This window comes from Mobula hypostoma, chromosome 20, assembly GCF_963921235.1.
Source record: "Mobula hypostoma chromosome 20, sMobHyp1.1, whole genome shotgun sequence".
Taxonomy (NCBI): domain Eukaryota; kingdom Metazoa; phylum Chordata; class Chondrichthyes; order Myliobatiformes; family Myliobatidae; genus Mobula; species Mobula hypostoma.
The window spans coordinates 54,807,662-54,833,027 of NC_086116.1; the positions used below are offsets into that span (position 1 = coordinate 54,807,662).

General features: G+C 43.4%; 1 protein-coding gene across 3 annotated transcripts in view; it reads right to left on the bottom strand.

Annotated features, from left to right (window-relative positions):
* Positions 1-25,366, bottom strand: part of LOC134359541 (inosine-5'-monophosphate dehydrogenase 1) — a 66,033-nt gene that overhangs the window by 18,479 nt on the left and 22,188 nt on the right. For all 3 annotated transcript variants that reach the window (XM_063072956.1, XM_063072954.1, XM_063072955.1), the window contains exons 6-12: positions 24,109-24,196; positions 23,303-23,502; positions 22,864-22,954; positions 22,191-22,286; positions 18,973-19,116; positions 6,065-6,209; positions 5,419-5,562 (exon numbers count right to left, since the gene is read on the bottom strand). In XM_063072956.1, coding sequence (XP_062929026.1) covers positions 5,419-5,562; positions 6,065-6,209; positions 18,973-19,116; positions 22,191-22,286; positions 22,864-22,954; positions 23,303-23,502; positions 24,109-24,196 — 908 coding nt within the window. The remainder of the gene's footprint in view (positions 1-5,418; positions 5,563-6,064; positions 6,210-18,972; positions 19,117-22,190; positions 22,287-22,863; positions 22,955-23,302; positions 23,503-24,108; positions 24,197-25,366) is intronic.

Here is a 25,366-nt window from a genome sequence, read left to right on the forward strand (position 1 = left end):
AGATTAAGAGCCAAACAGACCATCTTAAGGAACAATGTATTGTCCAGTGTGGAGCTACTGGAAATGGTGGTCTTCTCATTTGTATTTACCATGGAGAAGGCTATAGAAACTAGAGAACTGAAGGAAGAAAACAGTGATGTCCTGAAACAGATCCACATAAGCCACATAAAAGTGGATAAACCGCAAAGGCTTGATTAAGTCTATACTAGGGCATTGTGGAAGACTGAGAAGAATTTGCTGGGACCTTGGCAAAAATATTTATATCCTTATTACCTACAGGTAAGGAACTAGAAAACTGGAAAGTGGCTAGCATTGTGCCTTTATGATAGGCTGCACAGACAAACCAGGGAACTATAGGGTGGTAAACCTAAACTGAAAGGTGGGTAAGTTACTGGAGGGGATTCTGAGACAGAATCTAGCTACATCTGCAAAGGCAGGGACTTATAAGAGACAGTCTGCATAGCTTTGTGCAAGGGAAATCATGTTTCACAGATTTAATTTGAGTTTTTTTTGAAGAGGCGACCAAGAGGATTGACAGGGGAAAGATTATAGACATTATCTAGGCCCCACATGATAGATTGGACTGGAGGGTTGAATCACATGATCCACGAAGATACTAAACTGGCTTGGTCGTATGGGTCACAAGGTTGCTTCTCAGATTGGAGCTGTGTGTGTGACCAGTGGTGACCGCTCTTATCTGTCTTCTACGAGGGGTGATTGATAAGTTTGTGACCTAAGATAGAAAAAAGCCCCTTACTATAAGACTATAAGACAAAGGAGCAGGTCGGCCATTCAGCCCATCGAGCCTGCTCCGCCATTTTCCCATTTAGTCCCACTCCCCCGCCTTCTCATCATAACCCTTGATGCCCTGGCTACTCAGATACCTATCAATCTCTGCCTTATATACACCCAATGACTTGGCCTCCACTGCCGTCCGTGGCAACAAATTCCATAGATTCACCACCCTCTGGCTAAAAAAATTTCTTCGCATTTCTATTCTGAATGGGCGCCCTTCAATCCTTAAGTCATGCCCTCTCGTACTAGACTCCCCCATCATGGGAAACAACTTTGCCGCATCCACTCTGTCCACGCCTTTCAACATTCAAAATGTTTCCGTGAGGTCTCCCCTCATTCTTCTAAACTCCAAGGAATACAGTCCAAGAGCGGACAAACATTCCTCATATATTAACCCTCTTATTCCCGGAATCATTCCAATGAATCTCCTCTGAACCCTCTACAACGTCAGCACATCCTTTCCTAAATAAGGAGCCCAAAACTGCCCACAGTACTCCAAGTGAGGTCTTACCAGCGCCTTATAGAGCCTCAACATCACATCCCTGCTCCTATACTCTATTCCTCTAGAAATGAATGCCAACATTGCATTCACCTTCTTCACCACCGACTCAACCTGGAGGTTAACCTTAAGGGTATCCTGCACGAGGACTCCCAAGTCCCATTGCATCTCAGAACTTTGAATTCTCTCCCCATTTGAATAATACTCTTCATGATTTTCATAAATGACCTGGATGAGGAAGTGGAGAGATGGATTAGTAAGTTTGCCGATGACACAAAGGTTGGGGGTGTTGTGGATAGTGTGGAGGGCTGTCAGAGGTTACAGCGGGACATTGATAGGATGCAAAGCTGGGCTGAGAAGTGGCAGATGGAGGTCAACCCAGATAAGTGTGAAGCGGTTCATTTTGGTAGGTCAAATATGATGGCAGAATATAGTATTAATGGTAAGACTCTTGGCAGTGTGGAGGACCAGAGGGATCTTGGGGTCCAAGTCTATAGGTCGCTCAAAGCAGCCACGCAGGTTAACTCTGTGGTTAAGAAGGCATACGGTGTATTGGCCTTCATCAATCGTGGAATTAAATTTAGGAGCCGAGAGGTAATGTTGCAGCTATATAGGACTCTGGTCAGACCCCACTTGGAATACTGTGCTCAGTTCTGGTCGCCTCACTACAGGAAGGATGTGGAAACCATAGACAGGGTGCAGAGGAGATTTACAAGGATGTTGCCTGGATTGGGGAGCATGCCTTATGAAGACAAGTTGAGTAAACTCAACCTTTCCTCCTTGGAGCGATGGAAGATGAGAGGTGACCTGATGGAGGTGTATAAGATGATGAGAGGCATTGAACGTGTGGATAGTCAGAGGCTTTTCCCAGGGCTGAGATGGCTTCCACAAAAGGACACAGGTTTAAGCTGCTTGGGAGTAGGTACAGAGGAGATGTCAGGGGTAAGTTGTTGTTTTTATTTTATGCAGAGAGTGGTGAGTACGTGGAATGGGCTGCCAGCAACGGTGGTGGAGGCCGATACAATAGAGTCTTTTAAGAGACTTTCAGATAGGTACATGGAGCTTAGAAAAATTTCCTCGGTGTCCACATTTCCGAGGATCTCATCTGGTCCCTGCACGCCTCCATCCTGATCAAAAAGGCACAACAGCGCCTTTATTTCCTGCGAAACATCAAGAAAGCTCACCTCTGTCCCAGGATACTGATGGACTTTTACCACTGTACCACTGAGAGCATACTCACCAACTACATCTCAGCGTGATATGGCAATTGTCCCATATCGGACCGCAAAGCACTCCAGCAGGTGGTGAAAACTGCCCAGTGGATTATCAGCACCCAATTGCCCACCATTGAGAACATCTACCATAAACGATGCCTGGGCAGGGCGAAAAGCATTATCAAGGATGCATCTCACCCTAACCATGGACTTTTTACTCCCCTCCCATCTGGTAGGCGCTATAGGAGCTTCTGGTCCTGCACCAGCAGGCTTAGGAACAGCTTCTTCCCTGAGGCTGTGACCCTGCTGAACCTCACATCACAGCGCTAAGCAGTACTCAATACCCAGAGCCTGGACTGACACCAACCTACTGCCCTCTACTGTGCCTATTGGCTTGTTTATTACTTATTGTAAAGCCTGCATTGTTTTGTGCACTTTACGCAGTCCTGGGTAGGTCTGTAGTCTAGTGTAGTTTTTGTGTTGTTTTATGTAGTTCAGTGTAGTTTTTGTATTGTTTCATGTAGCACCATGGTCTTGAAAAATGTTGTCTCGTTCTTACCGTGTACTGTACCAGCAGTTATGGTCGAAATGACAATAAAAAGTGACTTGACTTGTATTGCACCCATATTGGACTGTCTCAGTACTTCTATATTTGTATTCTGTAGCACCTACTTTTTATTTGCAGTTATTCCGTAAATAATACTATTCTTTTGCACTTCTGGTCAGATGCTAATTGCCTTTCATTGGCTTTGTATCTGTACTCAGCACAATGACAATAAAGTTGAATCTAATCTAACCTAGAGGGCTATGGGTGACCAAAGTAATTTCTATGGTAGGGACACGTTTGGCACAACTTTGTGGGCTGAAGGGCCTGTATTGTGCTGAGGGTTTTCTGTTTCCAAATACGTTCTCTATGTCCCCGGGTAGGGGAGTCTGAAACTAAAGAGCAAAGGTTTAAGGTGAGGGAGGAAAAGTTTTAAAGGGGACCAGAGCACAGAGGCTAGTGGGTATGTAGAACAAGTTGCCAGAGGAAGTGGTAGAGGCAAGTACAGTTACAATGTTTAAGATATTTGGAGAGTACGTGGAATGGAAATGTTGAGATGGATATGAGCCGAAGGCAAATGAATGGGATTGGTTCGGGTGGCACCTTGATTGGCATAAACAAGTTAAGGCGAAGAGTCTGTATAGTTCTATGATTCTATATCTGCTTGGGAAAAACAGGGTCATCCATCAAGCTGCCCCACACTCACACTGGTTTATAGTACCATGAGAAAACGTTTCCACACAGCTGGGTAAACAATAAGATTCAAATTACTTGAGAAAAATATAGGAACAATGAAAGAAAGTACACTGTAGGAAAATAGGTTGGCTTTAGGGAGAGGAGGTGTTGGAGTTGTTAAAATACATTAGGATGGATAAGTCCTCGGGACCTGATAGAATATTCCCCAGGCTGCTCCACGAGGCGAGGGAAGAGATTGCTGAGCCTCTGGCTAGGATCTTTATGTCCTCATTGTGCACGGGAATGGTACCGGAGGATTGGAGGGAGGCGAATGTTGTCCCCTTGTTCAAAAAGGGTAGTAGGAATAGTCCGGGTAATTATAGACCAGTGAGCCTTGCGTCTGCGGTGGGAAAGCTGTTGGAAAAGATTCTTAGAGGTAGGATCTATGGGCATTTAGAGAATTATGGTCTGATCAGGGACAGTCAGCATGGCTTTGTGAAGGGCAGATCGTGTCTAACAAGCCTGATAGAGTTCTTTGAGGTGACCAGGCATATAGATGAGGGTAGTGCAGTGGATGTGATCTATATGGATTTTAGTAAGGCATTTGACAAGGTTCCACACGGTAGACTTATTCAGAAAGTCAGAAGGCATGGGATCCAGGGAAGTTCGGCCAGGTGGATTCAGAATTAGCTTGCCTGCAGAAGGCAGAGGGTCGTGGTGGAGGGAGTACATTCGGATTGGAGGATTGTGACTACTGGTGTCCCACAAGGATCGGTTCTGGGACCTCTGCTTTTCCTGAATTTTATTAACGACCTGGATGTGGGGTAGAAGGGTGGGTTGGCAAGTTTGTAGACGACACAAAGGTTGGTGGTGTTGTGGATAGTGTAGAGGATTGTCAAAGATTGCAGAGAGACATTGATAGGATGCAGAGGTGGGCTGAGAAGTGGCAGATGGAGTTCAACCCGGAGAAGTGTGAGGTGGTACACTTTGGAAGGACAAACTCCAAGGCAGAGTACAAAGTAAATGGCAGGATACTTGGTAGTGTGGAGGAGCAGAGGGATCTGGAGGACATGTCCATAGATCCCTGAAAGTTGCCTCACAGGTAGATAGGGTAGTTAAGAAAGCTTATGGGGTGTTAGCTTTCTTAAGTCGAGGGAGAGAGTTTAAGAGTCGCAAGGAAAGATGCAGCTCTATAAAACTTTGGTTAGGCCACACTTGGAGTACTGTGTCCAGTTCTGGTCACCTCACTACAGGAAGGATGTGGAAGCATTGGAAAGGGTTCACAGGAGATTTACCAAGATGCTGCCTGGTTTAGAGGGTATACATTATGATCAGAGATTAAGGGAGCTAGGGCTTTACTCTTTGGAGAGAAGGAGGATGAGAGGAGACATGATAGAGGTATACAAGGTATTAAGAGGAATAGACAGAGTGGACAGCCAGCGCCTCTTCCCCAGGGGAATTTGGAGGAATTTAAGGTGGAGGGTTATATGGGAGGCAGGGTGTAAGGGTTGGCATAACATTGTGGGCTGAAGGGCCTGTACTGTGCTGTACTGTTCTATGTTTAATTGGAGCCTTAGAATGACTGCCTCTCCTACAGGGGCTTTTCCCAATCTCAAACAATTTCCCCTTGGATCCTTCCACCTTACCAGTGAAACAATGGTGAATGGAAAATAAACACACTGCAAACTTACCGAAGGATGGAGAGGCTCTTGGCTCCGATATCCTGGCATCCATGCTGAATTCCTGCTATCAAGTAAGGTGCAAACTTGTGTATTGATCCCTTGTCCTGAATTAATCCTGAAACTCCTTGGGCTACTTTCACCTTATCACCTTCACTGAACAAGACATGACAGGATCAGTACTGAGAACAGGAATCCTCTAAAATGCCCTGTGCATTGAGATGAGGGCACAATTCTCCTGCCTACTATAATCAGCCTGTAATCAATAAGACCATAAGACCATAAAGGGTCTAGAAGGAGGTAATACTATTTGCCTCTGTAACTCAGGGCAAAGTAAGCACAACATAAGGTAGAATTTTACTAACAATCACCCAAACCAGGTCATTTTCAAATAAAACTGGCATTCACACAGGGTGAGAGGACCTGGCTGTATTGGAGATGGACAAATTTAGCTTGATATAAATGTGTCAGTTCTTCGGGTTTTTCAACCAATTAGTATTGTATTTTGTTTTATAATTGACCTACATTTGGCAATGAAATTAAAATATATCAGTGCATACACGTTACAGCTTCTTTCAAATAGGGAGGAAGATGGGAATCCACCTGACCTCAGAAGAAATGACTTCACGCTGCTGTAGCCTCCTGGTCCCAAACTTACCTGAAGTATCGTTTCTGACTGTTTGTGCTTTTCTCCATTGCGTCCAATGACCCCATGCCACGGTATTTCTTCAACCTCACTCCATCAGAGAAAAAATACTCGCCTGGGGCCTCTGTTGTAGCTGCCAGCAATGAACCCATCATCACTGAGAGGGAATGGTGAGAGAGAAAGATTGAAGAATGTGAAAGTGAGGATGAGTGGAAACAGAAAATACAGAAAGAATTGACATCAACATTGAGCATTCCTTGGTGAGATTTCTGTTATTATCCCACCTTAGCTTCAATGCACATGAAGGGTAATCGTAGACCCCAAGTTAAATATAAAGTATTAACACCATCAGAGAGGAACTGGAAGAGGAAAGGCTATTTCACCCCCTGTATCACACGTACCATTTCAGACCCAACTCCATAATGTCATCATTTCCATACATTTCTTTTGTTCTTTGAATAAAATGATCAAAAAAGTGTTTAAGTATAACAGTTGACTTTATCAACAGAAAATTAGGGGTCCAAATCAAACATTCCCACAGGAAGGAATTACATAGCAAGACCCAGCTTTTATGCAATCTGCCAAATCCTAATGATAGATCCTGTATCTATGAGAAATGAAGTCAGGGTTGTATCAGTACTGCAGAATCACGCTAGTACACAAACCACTGATCTTTTGCTGTTTCCTTAAGCGTCATCCCTACAAATCCTTTCACCCTCTCCTCCAAACAGACTGTCAAAACAATTGAGATATCTGTTTGGATACACCTGGTACTTTGAGCCTGCCATGCCAAGGAAGCCCCAATGCTTCTCCAATGCCCAATACTTAATTTGCATTGTTACTGATTTCTTTCAAAGTTCATCTTATCCATTAAATGATCCCTAGTCCATAAAATCCTTTTCTGTAAAGGTTTAACCTCATCCTGGCCTAATCTTAACAGCTTCTGCTAACGATTCTCTTTATTCAAGTATTGTGCCTTCTTTAAACTCTCCATGATCTCCTCCTGAAAATTCATGTTCGGCTTTTATTGCCCAAACTCCAACTTCCTCATCCTCTTAAAAGAAAAATAAATATATTCTCACAAATATTTGAGGTGTCATTTTTATTTGGAGAGCTGTCCTACAGGCTAGCCAAGCAACTCCTTGCTGATGATTTTAAGGCCCGATTCTATGGGTATTGGCTACGTAACAGAAACATTCATCATAATCCCTGTTCCAACATCAAATCCACCAGAGGAGCTAGCAGATATAGAGGCCAGAGGGAGTAACACTGAAACAATGTTAATTTATTTTATTTAGTATAGAACAGGCCTTTCTGGCCCTTTAAACCAGTGCCACCTGCAAACCACCACCCACAGTCTTCACTGTGGAAGACACTAGCAGTGTGCCAGATGTTGTGGTGTGTGTAGGATGAAAAGTGGGTACAGTTGCTATTACAAAGCAGAAGATGCTCAAAAAGCTGAAAGACCAAAAAGTACATAAGTCACCCGGACCATATGAACTGCACCCTAGGGTTCTGAAAGAGGCAGCTTTAGAGATTGTGGCGGTATTAGAAATGATCTTCCAAAGGAGGACTGGAAAATTGCAAATGTCACTCCACTCTTTAACAAAGGAGGAAGGCAGCAGAAAGGAAATTATAGACCAGTTAGCTTGACCTCAGTGGTTGGGAAGATGTTAGAGTCAATTATTAAGGATGAGGTGATGGAGTACTTGGTGACACAGTCAGCATGGTTTACTTAAGGGAAAATCCTGACGGACGAACCTATTGGAATTCTTTGAGGAGATTACAAGTAGGATACATAAAGGGGATGCAGTGGATGTTGTATATTTGGACAAGGTACCACTGTTCCTCTGAATATACCTCTTGCCCATCCTCTGGGTCCCCCCCCCCGTCTTTCTTCCTGGACCTCCTGTCCCATGATCCTCTCGTATCCCCTTTTGCCTATCACCTGTCCAGCTCTTGGCTCTATCCCTCCCCCTCCTGTCTTCTCCTATCATTTTGGATCTCCCCCTCCCCCTCCAACTTTCAAATCCCTTACTCACTCTTCCTTCAGATAGTCCTGACGAAGGGTCTCGGCCTGAAACGTCGACTGCACCTCTTCCTACAGATGCTGCCTGGCCTGCTGCGTTCACCAGCAACTTTGATGTGTGTTGCTTGAATTTCCAGCATCTGCAGAATTCCTGTTGTTTGCGTTTAAATTCACTACTGCGAAGCCTCTTCCGGTGATGCCTACACCGAAGAAGTTTAGATCCTCTCTTCGACGGGAGTTCAGTGAAACCATCTCTCACTGCTCCCCATCTGTAATTTCTTAGGCTCTTCAACTTTTCGACCACACTTTGACTGAGACTCGCTATCACAGCCATATATCCTTTCTTGGAACGTGCCTCCGTCGCCAACTGACTCCAGTTGGCTTTAGGATTCGTTTCCGAGCCTCTCAATTTGGACCTTCTGAGGATCCCAGGTACTCACATTTTATTGACTCTGCCTCTCGCCGCTTCTCCCGTCAAGCTCTGAAGGCGACGCTCTCCGCCATGAGGAGGTACTTGGTGTCCCTATCCCAGACCATTCCACACCTTTGGGGCACTTTCTTCACCGTCTGTAATGGTCCTACCCGTTATTTCATCCTCTGTCGGATTCACGCCTGCAATCGCCATTTTTTTGACTTTGTCATGTTAGGCAAAGATCGCAAAATCCTACATCTATGGACTCCAGAGCCTGCTGGCCCTGAAACTAGCAGGCATGAACTTCAGATTGCGGCCCCTGCCATTGATCTCGCCGGCTCCAACACCTCAGGGCATATTCAAAACCCGGACTCCAGCAACGACTATGGACACCTTCACAGCAAATAAGGAACCACCAACTGCGACGCCAGCCTTGAACTCCAGGCCGGGTCTTTATGTGCTGCTGTTGTGACTCCCGTCTCCCCTTCCCCCACCACCACTCCGCAGCCCCGTCTTCCTCAGATCCCACCGTCAACTCCTGGGCCCTCAGAGGCTCCATCTTCCTCTCACCCCAACCCTCCCCCCTCCGCCCTCTGATCCCAGCTCTCATCCGTGCCGGATCTTTACCATCCCCTCCGACCTTCAACTGTCGGAGGCAGAACGCTCTGTTCTCAGTAAGGGCCTCACGTTTGTCCCCCTTCGCCCACACCTCAGCGAGTTCCGTGTTCGCCACGATGCTGAACTCTTCTTCCGCCGTCTCCGTCTCCGAGCCTACTTCTTCGGCAAGGACTCTTCCACCCCCACTGATGACCCCTTCTCCCGTCTTCAACCCTCCTCTTCTTCATGGACACCCCGCTCTGGTCTTCTGCCTGCTCTGGATCTCTTTATCGCTAACTGCCGACGGGACATCAACCGTCTCGACTTCACCGCCACTTGTCCCCATTCCAACCTCACTCCTTCGGAACGCTCTGCTCTCCACTCCCTCCGCACTAATCCTAACCTTATTATTAAACCCGCCGATAAGCGGGGTGCTGTTGTAGTCTGGCGTACTGACCTCTACCTTGCCGAGGCACAGCGACAACTCGTGGATACCTCCTCTTATTTACCCCTCGATCGTGACCCCACTAAGGAGCACCAGGCCATTGTCTCCCACACCATCACCGACTTTATCCGCTCAGGGGATCTCCCATCCACTGCTACCAACCTTATAGTTCCCACACCCCGCACTTCCCGTTTCTACCTCCTACCCAAGATCCACAAACCTGCCTGTCCTGGCCGACCTATTGTCTCAGCTTGCTCCTGCCCCACCGAACTCGTTTCTGCATACCTCGACACTGTTTTATCACCCCTTGTTCAATCCCTTCCGACCTATGTTCGTGACACTTTGCACGCTCTTAAACTTTTCGATGATTTTAAGTTCCCTGGCCCCCACCGCTTTATTTTCACCATGGATGTCCAGTCCTTATATACTTCCATCCCCCATCAGGAAGGTCTCAAAGCTCTACGCTTCTTTTTGGATTCCAGACCTAATCAGTTCCCCTCTACCACCACTCTGCTCCGTCTAGCGGAATTAGTCCTTACTCTTAATAATTTCTCCTTTGGCTCCTCCCACTTCCTCCAAACTAAAGGTGTAGCTATGGGCACCCGTATGGGTCCTAGCTATGCCTGCCTTTTTGTTGGCTTTGTGGAACAATCTATGTTCCGTGCCTATTCTGGTATCTGTCCCCCACTTTTCCTTCGCTACATCGACGACGGCATTGGCGCTGCTTCCTGCACGCATGCAGAACTCGTTGACTTTATTAACTTTGCCTCCAACTTTCACCCTGCCCTCAATTTTACCTGGTCCATTTCCGACACCTCCCTCCCCTTTCTAGATCTTTCTGTCTCTGTCTCTGGAGACAGCTTATCCACTGATGTCTACTATAAGCCTACTGACTCTCACAGCTGTCTGGACTATTCCTCTTCTCACCCTGTCTCTTGCAAAAACGCCATCCCCTTCTCGCAATTCCTCCGTCTCCGCCGCATCTGCTCTCAGGATGAGGCTTTTCATTCTAGGACGAGGGAGATGTCTTCCTTTTTTAAAGAAAGGGCTTCCCTTCCTCCACTATCAACTCTTAAACGCATCTCCCCCATTTCATGTACATCTGCTCTCACTCCATCCTCCCGCCACCCCACTAGGAATAGGGTTCCCCTGGTCCTCACCTACCACCCCACCAGCCTCCGGGTCCAACATATTATTCTCCGTAACTTCCGCCACCTCCAACGGGATCCCACCACTAAGCACATCTTTCCCTCCCCCCCCCCTCTGCATTCCGCAGGGATCGCTCCCTACGCAACTCCCTTGTCCATTCGTCCCCCCCCATCCCTCCCCACTGATCTCCCTCCTGGCACTTATCCGTGTAAGCGGAACAAGTGCTACACATGCCCTTACACTTCCTCCCTTACCACCATTCAGGGCCCCAAACAGTCCTTCCAGGTGAGGCAACACTTCACCTGTGAGTCGACTGGGGTGATATACTGCGTCCGGTGCTCCCAATGTGGCCTTTTATATATTGGCGAGACCCGACGCAGACTGGGAGACCGCTTTGCTGAACATCTACGCCCTGTCCGCCAGAGAAAGTAGGATCTCCCAGTGACCACACATTTTAATTCCACATCCCATTCCCATTCTGACATGTCTATCCACGGCCTCCTCTACTGTAAAGATGAAGTCACACTCAGGTTGGAGGAACAACACCTTATATTCCGTCTGGGTAGCCTCCAACCTGATGGCATGAACATCGACTTCTCTAACTTCCGCTAAGGCCCCACCTCCCCCTCGTACCCCATCTGTTACTTATTTTTATGCACACATTCTTTCTCTCACTCTCCTTTTTCTCCCTCTGTCCCTCTGAATATACCTCTTGCCCATCCTCTGGGTCTCCCCCCCTCCTTGTCTTTCTTCCCGAACCTCCTGTCCCATGATCCTCTCGTATCCCCTTTTGCCTATCACCTGTCCAGCTCTTGGCTCTATCCCTCCCCCTCCTGTCTTCTCCTATCATTTTGGATCTCCCCCTCCCCCTCCAACTTTCAAATCCCTTACTCACTCTTCCTTCAGATAGTCCTGACGAAGGGTCTCGGCCTGAAACGTCGACTGCACCTCTTCCTACAGATGCTGCCTGGCCTGCTGCGTTCACCAGCAACTTTGATGTGTGTTGCTTGAATTTCCAGCATCTACAGAATTCCTGCTGTTTGTACCACACATGAGGCTGCTTACCAAGTAAAGAGCCAATGGTATTACAGGAAAGTTACTAACATGGTTAGAGCATTGGCTGATTGGAAGAAGGCAGCAACTGGGAATAAAAGGATCCTTGTCTGGATAGCTGCCAGTAACTAGTGGTGTTCCATAGGGGTTGATGTTGAGATCACTTCTTTTTATGCTATATATAAATGATTTAAATGATGATATAGATGGCTTTGTTGCCAAGTTTGCAGATGATACGGAAATTGGTGGAGGGCCAGGTAGGTTGCAGAAGGACTTGGATAGATTAGGAGAATTGGCAAGGAAGTTGACAAATGAAATATAATATTGGAAAATGCATGATCATTCACTTTGGTAGTAGAAATAAATGTGTGGACTATTTTCTAAACGGGGAGAAAATCCAAAAATCTGAGCTGCAAAGGGACCTGGGAGTCCTTGTGCAGGACACCCTAAAGATTAACTTGTAGGTTGAGCCAGTGGTGAGGAAGGCAAATGCAATGTTAGCATTCATTTCAAGAGGTCTGGAATGCAAGAGCAGGGATGTGATGCTGAGGCTTTATAAGGCACTGATGAGGCCTCGCCTTGAGCATTGTGTACATTTTTGGGCTCCTCATCTTAGAAGAGATGAGCTGGCATTGTAGAGGGTCCAGAGGAGGCTCACAAGGATGACTCCGGAAATGCAAGGAATGTTTAATAGCTCTGGGTCTGTACTCACTGGGTGGTGGGGGGGGGGGGGGGGCAGAGAATCTCACTGAAACCTTTTCAATGTTGAAAGGCCTAGACAGAGTAGATGTGAAAAGAATGTTTCCCATGGTGGGAGAGTCTAGGACAAAAGGGCACAGCCTCAGGATAGAGGGGCATCCATTTAAAACACAGATGCAGAGAAATTTCTTAAGCCAGAGGGCAGTGAATTTTTGTAATTTGCTGCCACGTGCAGCAGTGGAGGCCAAGTCGCTGGATATATTTGAGGCAGAGATTGATAGGTTCTTGATTGGACAGGCCATCAAAGGTTACGGGGAGAAGGCCAGGAAATGGGGTTGAGGAGGAGGGAAAAAAAAGGATCAGCCATGATTGAATGACGTAGGAGACTCGATGGGCCAAATAGCCTAATTCTGCTCCTATGTCTTATGGTCTTATTTAGCCCTAGCTTAATTACAGGGCAATTTACAATGACAAATTAACCTACTAACTAGTAGGTCTTTGGGGCTGCAGGAGGAAACTGGAGCATCCGGAGGAAACTCATGTGTTCACAGGAAGGGCATACGGAGACTCCTTACTGATGTCGGAATGCCCCAAACTCTAATAGTGTAGTGCTAACTGCAACGCCACAGTGACACCCCCAACTGACCTGTTAGTTCCCTGGATATCATGAAATCTGGTCAAACCTGGGTAAGGAAACCTCTTCCTCACTATCACTGATCTCTCAAGACGATGACACACTGCAGCTCCATGTTGAACAACACTTGAAAGAAGCACTGAACATTGCAATGCACAGTGCGTACTTTGGGAGAGGGCCTCAGTTGGCTAAGTGCTGAAGGTACGTTACCAGACTGGATGTTAGGCATATAGAGCAAGCGAACACAAGGAATAAACCAATTTAACATTATCTACATCCATCCATCCTCCAGCAGATGCATCTGTACCATTACAAGTGTTATCAAGTTTTCACAGTGAGGACATCCTTTGTGACACATCTATGGTGTTACACTCACCAGTGATCTTAACCAAGACCAAAGACATAGGAGCAGAATAAGGCCATTCAGTCCATAAAATCTGCTCTACCATTCCATCACGGCTGATCTCAGATCCCACTCAACCCCATACAACTGCCTTCTTGGCATTTCCTTCGATAACCTGACCGATCAGAAAATGATCAACTTCCGCCTTAAATATACCCACTGACTTGGCCTCCAGCAGTCTGTGGTGGACATTCCACGATTCACTACTCCCTGGCTAAAAAAATTCCTCCTTACCCCTGTTCTAACAGGTCGCATCTCAATTTTAAGGCTGTGCCATCTAATTCTGGATACCCCCAGTAGAAGAAACATGCTCTTGACATCCACTCTGTCTCGTCCTTTCAACATTAAGTAGGTTTCAATGACATCCCCTGCATTCTTCTAATTTCCAGTGAGTACAGACCCAAAGCTGCCAAACACTCCTCATATGTTAACCCCTTCATTCCCAGAACCATCCTCGTGAACCTTTGGACACTTTTCAATGACAACACATCCTTTCTGAGATATGACGCCAAAACCGTTGACAATACTCTAAGTGAGGGCTCACCAGTGTCTTATAAAGCCTCAGTATTATCTCCTTGCTTTTATATTCTATTCTCCTTGAAATAAATGCCAACATTGCATTTGCCTTCTTTACCACAGACTCACCTTGCAAATTAACCTTCTGGGAGTCTTGCACAAGGACTCCCAAGTCCCTCTGCATCTCTGCTGTTTGAACCTTCTCCACACTTTGATAACAGTCCGCACTATTGTTCCTTTTACCAAAATGCATTATCGTACACTTCCCAATTCTGTATTCCATCAGCCATTTTTTTCCCATTCTTCCAATTTGTCCAAATCCTGATGTATTTACATTGCTTCCCCACTACCTATCTTTGTATCATCTGCAAACTTTGCCACAAAGCCATCAATTCCATTATCCAAATCACTGACAAGCAATATAAAAAGTAGCAGTCCCAATACTGACCCCTGAGCAACACCAGTAGTCACTGGCAGCCAACCAGAAAAGGCCCCCTTTATTCCTACTCGTTGTCTCAATCCTGTCAGCCATTCCTCTATCTATGCCATTATCTTTCCTGCAACACCACAGGATTTTATCTTGTTAAGCAGCCTCATGTATGGCACCTTATCATATGCCTTCTGAAAATCCATGTAAGTGATATCTTCTGCCTCTCCTTGGTCTACCCTGCTTGTTACTTCCTCGAAGAACTCTAACAGATTTGTCAAGCAAGACACTCGACCCATCATTGGACTGTTCCACAACCTGTGGACTCACTTCCAATGATTCTTTATCTCATGTTCTTAGAAGACAACTGTGTCAGATATTAATGGTAGATTTTTAATTGTTAAAGGAACAATTTGTAATAGAAAAATTGTCCTGGTTAATCTATATGGACCTAATGTAGATGATCCTTCTTTTTTTAAAAATGTATTTCCTTTATTGCTGGATTTAAATGGAATATATGTTGTTAATGGATGGTGATTTCAACTGTTGTTTAAATCCTTTGATTGACAAGAGTTCAACCAATCAGTGGCTTCTGAGTTGTTCTGCATCACTTATTAACTCTTTTTTAATTGATTATGGCCTGGTTGTAGATTGGAGACATTTGCATCCTAATGATAGAGATTATTCTCTTTTTTTACACATGTTCACAAAAAATATTCGCGAATCGATTATTTTATAGCTGATCTTCGATTTTTGTCCAAAGTCCAGAAATGTGAACATGATGCTATCGTTCTCTCGGATCATGCACCTTTAAGCTTAGCTTTTTGAATTGAATGATGTCGTTACTGCAAATTTGCCTTGGCGTTTTCCAGAAAATTTATTACAAAGTTCGGATTTTGTCAATTTATTGAGACTCAGATAAAAGATTCTTTTCTTTTTAATAATACAGGAGATGTGTCGAAATTGATTATATGGGACACATTTAAAGCATATTTGCGCAGTCAGATCTCCTATTTAGCTAAGCTTAAAAAACAGACAGAAACAGAGTTAGATAAGATTTTAAAGCAAATTAAAGACTTGTATAATATTTATGCAATCTCTCCTAACATTGATTTATTCAAACAAAGGGTTGAACTCCAATCACAATATAATTTATTATTAACTTATCCTATTGAAAGAAATTTGCTTAAATTGAAAAGTCAATTTTGTGTGTTTGGAGATAAAAATAATAAGCATCTCAATTAAAAGCATCTAGAGCTAAAAGACAAATTTTAAAAATTCGTAAGGGAGACGGTAGTTTAGCATGTAATTATAAAGACAATAATAAAAATCTTCAAGACTTTTACATTGAACTTTATAAATCTCAGTTTCCAGTTGATCCTTCTAAAATGAATGCCGTTTTACAAAAGATCAATTTTCCTCAATTTTCTGTTGAAGATCAACAAACTCTTGATGCTCCTATCACTGAAAACGAAATTCAGAAAGCTATTTTTTCAATGCAATGTGGTAAAGCTCCTGGACTGGATGGTTATTCTGTAGGATTTTATAAAAAATTTGAAAAATTGCTTTCTCCATATATGTTGGAAATGATTAAAGATTCTTTTTTGATAGGAGAGTTACCTCCTACATTTTATGAAGCTTCTATTTCTTTAATTCTTAAGATAGATAAAGACCCTACTGACTGTGCTTCATATAGACCTATTTCATTATTAAATATGGATGCTAAAATTCTTTCAAAAATAATGGCTAATCTGCTGGAGAATATTCTAGCTAAAATTATCTCTCAGGACCAAACAGGTTTTGTAAAGGGCCGTTATTTCTTCTCTAATGTTCGGAGACTGTTAAATGTTATATATTCATCCTTTTCTAAGACTCCCCAATGTGTTGTTTCTCTCGATGCTGAAAAGGCATTTGATAGAGTTGAATGGAAATACTTATTTAACATTTTAGAGAAATTCAGCTTTGGTTTTAATTTTAATAAGTGGATCAGAATGATATATAAAAGCCCTGTTGCTACTGTTACTACCAATAATTGCAGATCTTTTTTTCGGCTTTCGCGGGGCACGAGACAAGGGTGTCCGTTAAGTCCCTTGTTATTTAATTTGGTGCTGGAACCCTTGGCTATTGCACTTCGTGAAGCTAAAGACATCCATGGAATTTTCATAAATGGGACTATTCATAAGATCTCCTTTATGCTGACGATCTGCTAGTTTATAATTCGAATCCTGAAGAATCTATTCCTAGCTTATTGAAACTATTAAACGAATTTGGAAAGTTTTCGGGATATAAACTAAACCTTCGTAAAAGTGAATTATTTCTCCTAAATGATTCTGCTTCTATATATGATGACATTCCTTTTAGAGTTACGGACTCTTTTAAATATTTAGGTATTATTATTACTAAAAATCATAAAGACCTTTATAAAGCTAATTGGGTTCCCTTAGTGGATTTTATGAAGCAATTATTTTGTAGATGGAATCCACTTACATTTTCGTTAGCTGGCCGAAATCATGCAGTTAAAATGATGATTTTACCAAAATTTTTATATGTATTTCAAAATATCCCTATTTTTTTAACTAAGAAATTTTTTGATCAGGTTGACTATTATTTCATCTTTTGTTTGGAATAATAAAAGACCAAGAATTGGTAATTATCATTTACAAAAATTAAAAAAGGATGGAGGTCTTGCTCTGCATAATTTGAGAATGTATTATTGGGCTGTTAATATATGTCCTATGTGAGTTTGGTTATATTGGGCTAATAAAAATGAAAGACCACCTTGGGCTGATTTGGAATTGAAAGCTGTGAAAGTTTCACTTAACCTCATTATTAGGAGCTTCTCTACCTGTACAACTGGCCAAAATTGCTAATATAAATTTATATCCTGTGATTAAGCAGTCATTACGAATTTGGTTCCAGTTTCCTAATTTTTTTAATCTCAAAAAACTTAAACTTATTAGTTTAATTTATCAAAATTATTTATTTAAACCTTCATTAAGTGATCCTACCTTTCTTCTTTGGAGGAATAAAGGAGCTTATTCCTTCATGGCCAGGCAGCATCTCTAGGAAGAGGTACAGTCGACGTTTCAGGCCGAGACCCTTCGGCCTGAAACGTCGACTGTACCTCTTCCTAGAGATGCCGCCTGGCCTGCTGCGTTCACCAGCAACTTTGATGTGTGTTGCTTGAATTTCCAGCATCTGCAGAATTCCTGTTGTTTGCATTATTCCTTCATGGATCTGTTCCAAGATGGCCAATAGATGTCTTTTGAGAAATTAGTGACGAAATACTCTCTCTCGTATTCACATTTCCTGCAATATCTTCAAGTCAGACACTTTCTACAAGAATATTTAAGTAATTTTCCATATATACAGGATTCTGACCTGTTAGATGTTATTTTAAAAATGAACCCTTTAGTGAAAGGTTTTATTGGGAAAATTTATAATTTATTGTTACAACAGCACAACTACCCTTCACTTAAGATTAAGCAAGATTGGGAGAGAGAGCTTAACATGATCCTGATAACAGAGGATTGGTTGCGGATTTTGAAGTTGGTTAACTCTTCTTCGATCTGTGCCAGTCACTCTTTAATTCAATCTCATGTTCTTGATATTCATCGCTTACTTATTTATTACTATTTCTTTTGTGTTTGCAGTTTGTTGTCTTTTTCATTGTTTGCATGTCCATCCTGTTTGGTGTGATCTTTCATTGATTCTATTATATTTCTTGGATTTATTGAGTTTGCCCACAAGAAAATAAATCTCAGAGTGGTATATAGTGACATAGATATACTTTGATAATTAACTTACTTCTCACTTTTGAACAGATCTGACAGCTCCAAAGTGGGAACCTCAGGCTGACAGCTCAGTCCCACCCGGAACACACATGTGGTTAGCAAGCTTGCAACCTCCCTAAAAATTCATTTCTTCCATCACTAGCAACAATGTGTACCATTAACAATATGCATTGTGATCATTCACTTGGACTTCCAACGCAACAACAGAAACCTGTGACTTCTATCAATAAATGGACGAGGGACGAGGGCTGCCAGACGAGGTGGTAAATGCGGGTTCTTTTTTAACATTTAAGAATAAATTGGACAGATACATGGATGGAAGGTGTATGGAGGGATATGGTCCGTGTGCAGGTCAGTGGGACTAGGCAGAAAATGGTTCGGCACAGCCAAGAAGGGCCAAAGGGCCTGTTTCTGTGCTGTAGTTTCTATGGTTCTATGGCTTCACGCACACTGAAAGGCCATCAGCTGCACAGTTGCACGTTATCTCCACCTTGGAGTATGTAACTGCTCCACCATTGCTAAATGTAAACCTTGAAGTTCCTTCCTCAAAAATGATGTGGGAGCCCCTTCACCACAGGAGCTACAGCAGTTGAAAGTGGCTCACACATTTTCAAGGGCAAATAGGGACGGACAATAAATAACAACCTTGTCAATGACACCTGCATTCCAAAAATCAATCTTAAAACTTTATAAATCTTATGCATTTATTTTAATGGCAAGCTTTGCCAAAACACGGACAAGTATATAATATTGACATGGTACCTGTTGAAGCACCCAAAGCCAGAGCCTTCACCACATGGCCGACCGTCTGGATTCCACCATCAGCAATAACTGGAACACCAAAGCGACGAGCATATTCTGCCACTTTGTATACTGCTGTACCCTGAGGTCTGCCACATGCCATAACTGTAATGGAAACAAATAATAGATTATCAACCAGATCCGATTCTCTCTCATGTCACCTACTGTACACAGACATTAGCACTGTATCAAGGCTGCTCTCCTGGATAAAGTGCAGCCCAGGTGACACTAGGCACTAGGACAGGTGGATAGAAAGAGTTGTGTCTAACCTTACCTAAAAAAAAAAATCATTTGATTAGCAGAAGAAGATAGAATGATACTTGATTCAGGTCACAGTTTGGGATTACTGCCACTTCACATCAATGCAAGTTGATGTTAAACAATTCCAAACCTGACACTAGATAGAGTAACGAGAAACATTCAGTTGCTGTGCACTCCTGACATGGGACTCGGTTCCCATCATTTCCAGCAATGACTTCAGTGTATGTAATCTAAATTATATAACAGAAACACAGAAAACCAGAGTGGGTGTTAGTCACTCAATCCTCAAGCTGGTTTTCCAAATCAATACAATTATGGCTGATCCTTCATCTCAGTAAAAAATACTCTTACTCCTCCATCTCATTAGGACTAAATGTTTATTACAACTTTAAATATATGTACCTCAGGATTACTTCAAAAGCCTTTCCTTCCCGTGTCCTCAATTCCTGAGGATATCAAGGAAACTGAACTTTTAACCATTCAGACTCGGGCCGCATTCTTGAACTTCATTATAACCACAAAACACGAGGTACATGCATTGCCTCAGGCATGGACGGTACTGTAGAACTCTAGTTTTATTTATCCGGTTACTGAACCTCCACAGAACTAGGGATCAACACTAAATGGTGACCATGCCAAAGGTACCCACATTCTAGGAAGAATAACTCACAAACTAAATTACCAGACTCTGAAGGCAAAAGGCTTTAAGTACCCAGATGAGGGGTTTGCCCCACAACTGCTCCACCAAGGCCAGCATTCATCACAATGTGCTAGGTGTTGCCACGAGAAGTATCTCGAGTGGAAAGATGAGAATCCTCAATCATTGCTGCCTGCCTGCAATGCTGATGACCACCAGAGGGCAGCAGCACACTCAGGCCAATTGCAGTATTGCCCTATAGCAGAACTGCACCCACTTCCCTAGGAATTATACTAACAACTTAAGGATTGAATTATGAGCAACACACATAAAAGTTGCTGGTGAACGCAGCAGGCCAGGCAGCATCTCTAGGAAGAGGTGCAGTCGACGTTTCAGGCCGAGACCCTTAGTCCTGACGAAGGGTCTCGGCCTGAAACGTCAACTGCACCTCTTCCTAGAGATGCTGCCTGGCCTGCTGCGTTCACCAGCAACTTTTATGTGTGTTGCTTGAATTTCCAGCATCTGCAGAATTCCTGTTGTTTGAATTATGAGGACAGTTTTCATAAATTTGCCTTGTTTTCCTTTGTACTAAGATGACAGGAAAGTGAGAACACATCCACTGTGATAGGAAAAACAAAAAAGTAGGCAATTTAAATTGTGCATGGTTAAGTGTTAGAGTTCAGAGGGAGGTTTAAGTATTCTTAAGATCTTATATATTTAATGGCATCGAAGAGGCTACTCAGTCCGTGACGGCCATATCAGATACCAGGGGAGCAATCCTATTAGTCTCATTCCCACTCCCATTATTTCCCTGCATAGTTGCACAAATTTCAATCTCAGAGATTGATTCCCGAGATGAAAATGCTATTTTGTAAGGAAAAACAGAGCAGATTGGCCTGTTTCACAGAGCTTATAGAAATGAGACAGGATCTTATTGAAACACAAAGACTACCTGCCACCACCAAGTTATGTGTGAGTTATATGTACTGTGTTGTGCACCTTGGTCCAAAGGAACATTGTTTCGTTTGGGGGTACACATGTGTACAATTGAATGACAATAAACTTGAATTTTGAAAATATTCAAATGCTGGAAAAGGAAGCATTGTCTCAACATCTGAATCAAAGATTAGGAATTTATTTTCAAAACAGCCGTGAATCTTTTAAATTCTCTATCCCAGAGAAATGGGCAGATTTTTGCACCAAAGTGGAACCAAGTGTTATGGGAAAATAGAGTTGGGGCCAACAGATTAATCATAATCCTGTTGAATGTTGAAGTAAGCTTGTATTTATTGCTTACACTCGAAGTTGAGAAGTGATCCAACTGACATGTTTTAAGATGGCAAAAGGATTTCACAGAGGTGGTAGAGGGCATCTTGCGATCTGATGGAGGAGTCTGCCAACAAAAAGGCACCAGCCTAAAGATTAGGTCTCACAGGAATGGCAGTTGAGTTCTGGATGGGTCACAGTTCCGAGGGGTCAATGGGAACTTCTTACACTGAAGTTGACAGATCTTATTTGATTAAGAAATTCAAGTTCAAGATTGTTTAATGTCATTTCCAGTACCCAAGTATAAAGGAAAATAAAATAATTGTTACTCTAGATACAACAAAATAAAACCCACAATAAGTATAAATACATAAGATAGCTTATTATACATACATTATTTGTACATCCATAGTGACGCTTGGCACAGGAGAGTCTACATAAGACGACTCTGACAGGAGCTGATAAAGTAATGGTGGTTGAAAGTTGTGGAGGGGTGGGTTAATGAGTGGAGGTACTGATCAGCCTTACTGCTTGGGGAAAGTAACTGGTTTTGATTCTGATGGTCCCAGCGAGTATGCTATGTAACCTCCTCCCTGATGAGAATGGGGCAAACAGAACATGGAGCAGAGATAAATAACTGGAACTCCTTACACTGAGGTCGACAGATCTGCTTCGTAAAGAACATGGAACGAAGGTAAAAAATGCTAGAGTTGCTACAGATTAGGCGCAATGTAACATGATGGTGGAGCAGGCTGAAGATTTGCATCATATCCCAGTCACCAACTATCAGCACTTTGCTTCTTCTGCATCAGCTATTCTAAATTATATCCGGCTGTTTGCTGTGAAATAAACTACTGAAAACAAGATTCTCAAGCACTAAAGAACCCAATTTGGGCACGTTAGTTTCATTAAGCTTGGAAAGCATCTGGATCCCTGTTTAAGGGAAAGCTGGATGTATTCTGCTATCCCAACTAGTCCCTCACCGCGCCTCTCCAAGTGCATGCCCCAGACGTACCTTCCTGAGTGATGCAGATTGAGCCACACCCCATCCCAACCCGTAGACCATCCACTCCAGCGTCAATCAGGTTTTTGGCTTGTGCAGCAGTTACCACTGTGAAGACAAAAAAGAAGCAATGTACTCAACAGTGAATGAACCATCAGGTCTCCTAATGACCCGAGCTGCCCACAAAGTAGGAGACAGTAACCCCCTTCACTGACAAACACGGGGATGTCCTCATTGGCTTCATAACGAACAGAGTAGGAGAGAGTGAGAGCGATCAGGTCACTTTGCTCACTGAGCTATAGAAGGACAAGAAAAGAATATTTGGCCTAAAGAAACATTTTAGCCGTATCCATGTACAATCTTCGTTAGTATTACAATGAAACGTCACTCTGAATTTATTTATTTATTCTTATTTAGAACATGGTAACCCCGCCGATCCTGTGCCACCCAATTACACCCATGTCGCTAAGCCACTAACCGGTACATCTTTAGAATGTGGGAGGACCCGGAGGCACCCCATAAGGTCATGGGGAAAATAGACAAGCTCCTTACAGACAGCTGTGGAAACGAACCCAGATCGCTGACACTGTAATAACATGCAAACTGCTATGCTACCAATTCAGCCATCTAACACTAATGATCTGATGGTGGGTCAGAAGAGGATAAAGTGCTGATTTTCACTTACCATTCCCACCAACCACCTGCAACTCTGGGTATTTCTGCTTTATGTATCGAATCATGCTTATCTGGAACACAGAGTTTCCTTGGGAAGAATCCTGTAAACAATGGCAAATAAACATTACAAACCCCTTCAAAGGGAAATAATTAACAGTCACCAGAAAATGAAAACAGGGTTGTGGTTTTACTATCTTATCTGAATGAGGTCACCTCTACAAGCACAGCACTGTGTCAGTCTCACACTGGAGTGCAGACCTGCATTGAAGTTAATGGCTGTGCAGTGGAACTTCACCTATGAACATTGGCTTCAGGGAGCAGGGTGTGACCCACTGACTCAGTGAGTCATTGTTGAGTGAATGCATATGAATGGAGCCTGATCTCAGGGCTCCAGGCTGACCACCTAGCTCCAGCGGGCATATGACTACAAGTTCCCACTTTGTTCTTACCAAGACAACAACATCCACCCCTGCCTGCATCAACAGGTCCAGCCGATATTTATCATCCTCCCGTGTTCCAATGGCTGCACCACAGAGCAGCTGCTTCCGTGAATCTTTCGACGCCAATGGGTAATCTCGGTTCTTTTTCAAGTCTGTTCGTGCAATGATTGAGACAAGCTCATCCATGTCATTAACGATAGGCAACTTCCCTGAAGGAAAGATAGAAGGATTAAAAAAAATTCAAGCCACGAGGCTGGGCTCCACAGCCAAGACAGGAAAAGCAAAAACCATACTAGCATCCTGCCTCCTACTCCTGTGGACAGAGTGCCATCATAATTGCCCCTGTTCCTCCTCTCCATGCAACATATCCACAAATCTGTAAGGAGTCTGTCCAGGCTCCATGTGGAATATGTGGGTCTTCTCCAGGTGTTCTAGCTTCCTCCCACAGTCCAAAGACATACCGGTTAGTAGGTTAATTGGTCACGGTAAATTGTCCCAATAAATAGGCTAGGGTTAAATTGGTAGGTTGCTTGGTAGTGTGGCTCAAAGAGATGAAAGGGCCTATTCCGCATTGTATCTCAATAAATAAGTTCCCCATCTCACATACTGTATTCCCCATGGACATCCACCCCTCTCAACCAATCACACGATATCCATGGACTTTCTCCACTCCACAGACCTCACATCATTTTCAGTGAACCTCTCATCAGTACCGAAGGACATTCCTCTCATACAGGAAATCAGCCCCACCCACTGTCCATCCCAGAGCAACCTCATTGCCCCATCCAACGAGCGCAGAAATATAACATTCGAACCTTTCTTGCTACGTTGTAGAATTTCATTGGCTTCCTTGAGGGTCACACCAGCTGGTGCAACAACCAGGTCTTCTCGCTTCGTCATCACCTGAGCATGGAAAAGGCAACACTTGAGTGACTGCATACACTTTACAGGGCCCCATATCTCCTACAGATTCCACTTCACCTCTTGTAATAGGCACAGCTACACATGGAACAGCCACTTTATTAGGTACCTCCTCTACCTAACAAAGTGGGGTCACAGTGTATGTTCATGGTCTTCTGCTGCTATAGCCTATCCACTTCAAGGTTTGACATGTTATGTGTTCAGTGATGCTCTTCTGCACATCACAGTGGTAACTTGTGCTTATTTGAGTTACTGTCACCTTCCTGTTAGCTTGAACCAGTCTGGCCATTCTCCTCTGACCACTCTCATTAACAAGGCATTTTCATCCACAGAACTGCCGCTCACTACTAGATTTTTTTAAAAATTGTTTTTCACACCATTGTCTGTAAACTCTAGAAACTGTTGTGTGTGAAAATCCCAGATCAACAGGGTCTGAGATACTCAAACCACCCTGTCTGGCACCAACACTCATTCTGCAGTCAAAGTACAAAGTCCGAAATAAAAATTCATTAACAGAGTACATACACATCACTACATACAATCCTGAGAAATTTTTTTTCCTCCGAGCATACTTAGCAAATCTATACAACAGTAACTGTAAACAGGACCAATGAACAACGAACGATATAAAGATGACCAGATAATTGTATTTTTTAAATTTTTAAATGATGATATATCATGTACACAAAAATAAGTCCTTTGACCATTGGTGACAACCAGCTTTCATTCCCAATAATCCAATTTTATTCCCATCAACTCCCCTCAGGTTCTACCATTCCCCAACACTGCTAGGGTGATCTACTGTAGCCAACTACCCTATTAATTAGCATGTTTTTGAATGTGGGGCAAACATGCTTGTTCAAAGGGAGAACTGGCAAATTCCACAAACAGGTTAGGACTGAACCTAGGTTGCTGTTACTGAGGAAGCAGCTCTACCAGCTGCGTCACTGCACTGAGCCAATAACAAACAGACAAAGGACAAATATAGACCTCAACTACAAGAATAATTCATAATGCTCCTTTTATGTCTATCCTTAAGTTTACCTTAGAGATCAACAGGTGAAAATTCTGTCGTAGTAATTATACCCACAGTCTTCTGACTTCAGAGGCAATTAATCCTGCATGTGTAGTACTGAGTAAGAAACAGACAGC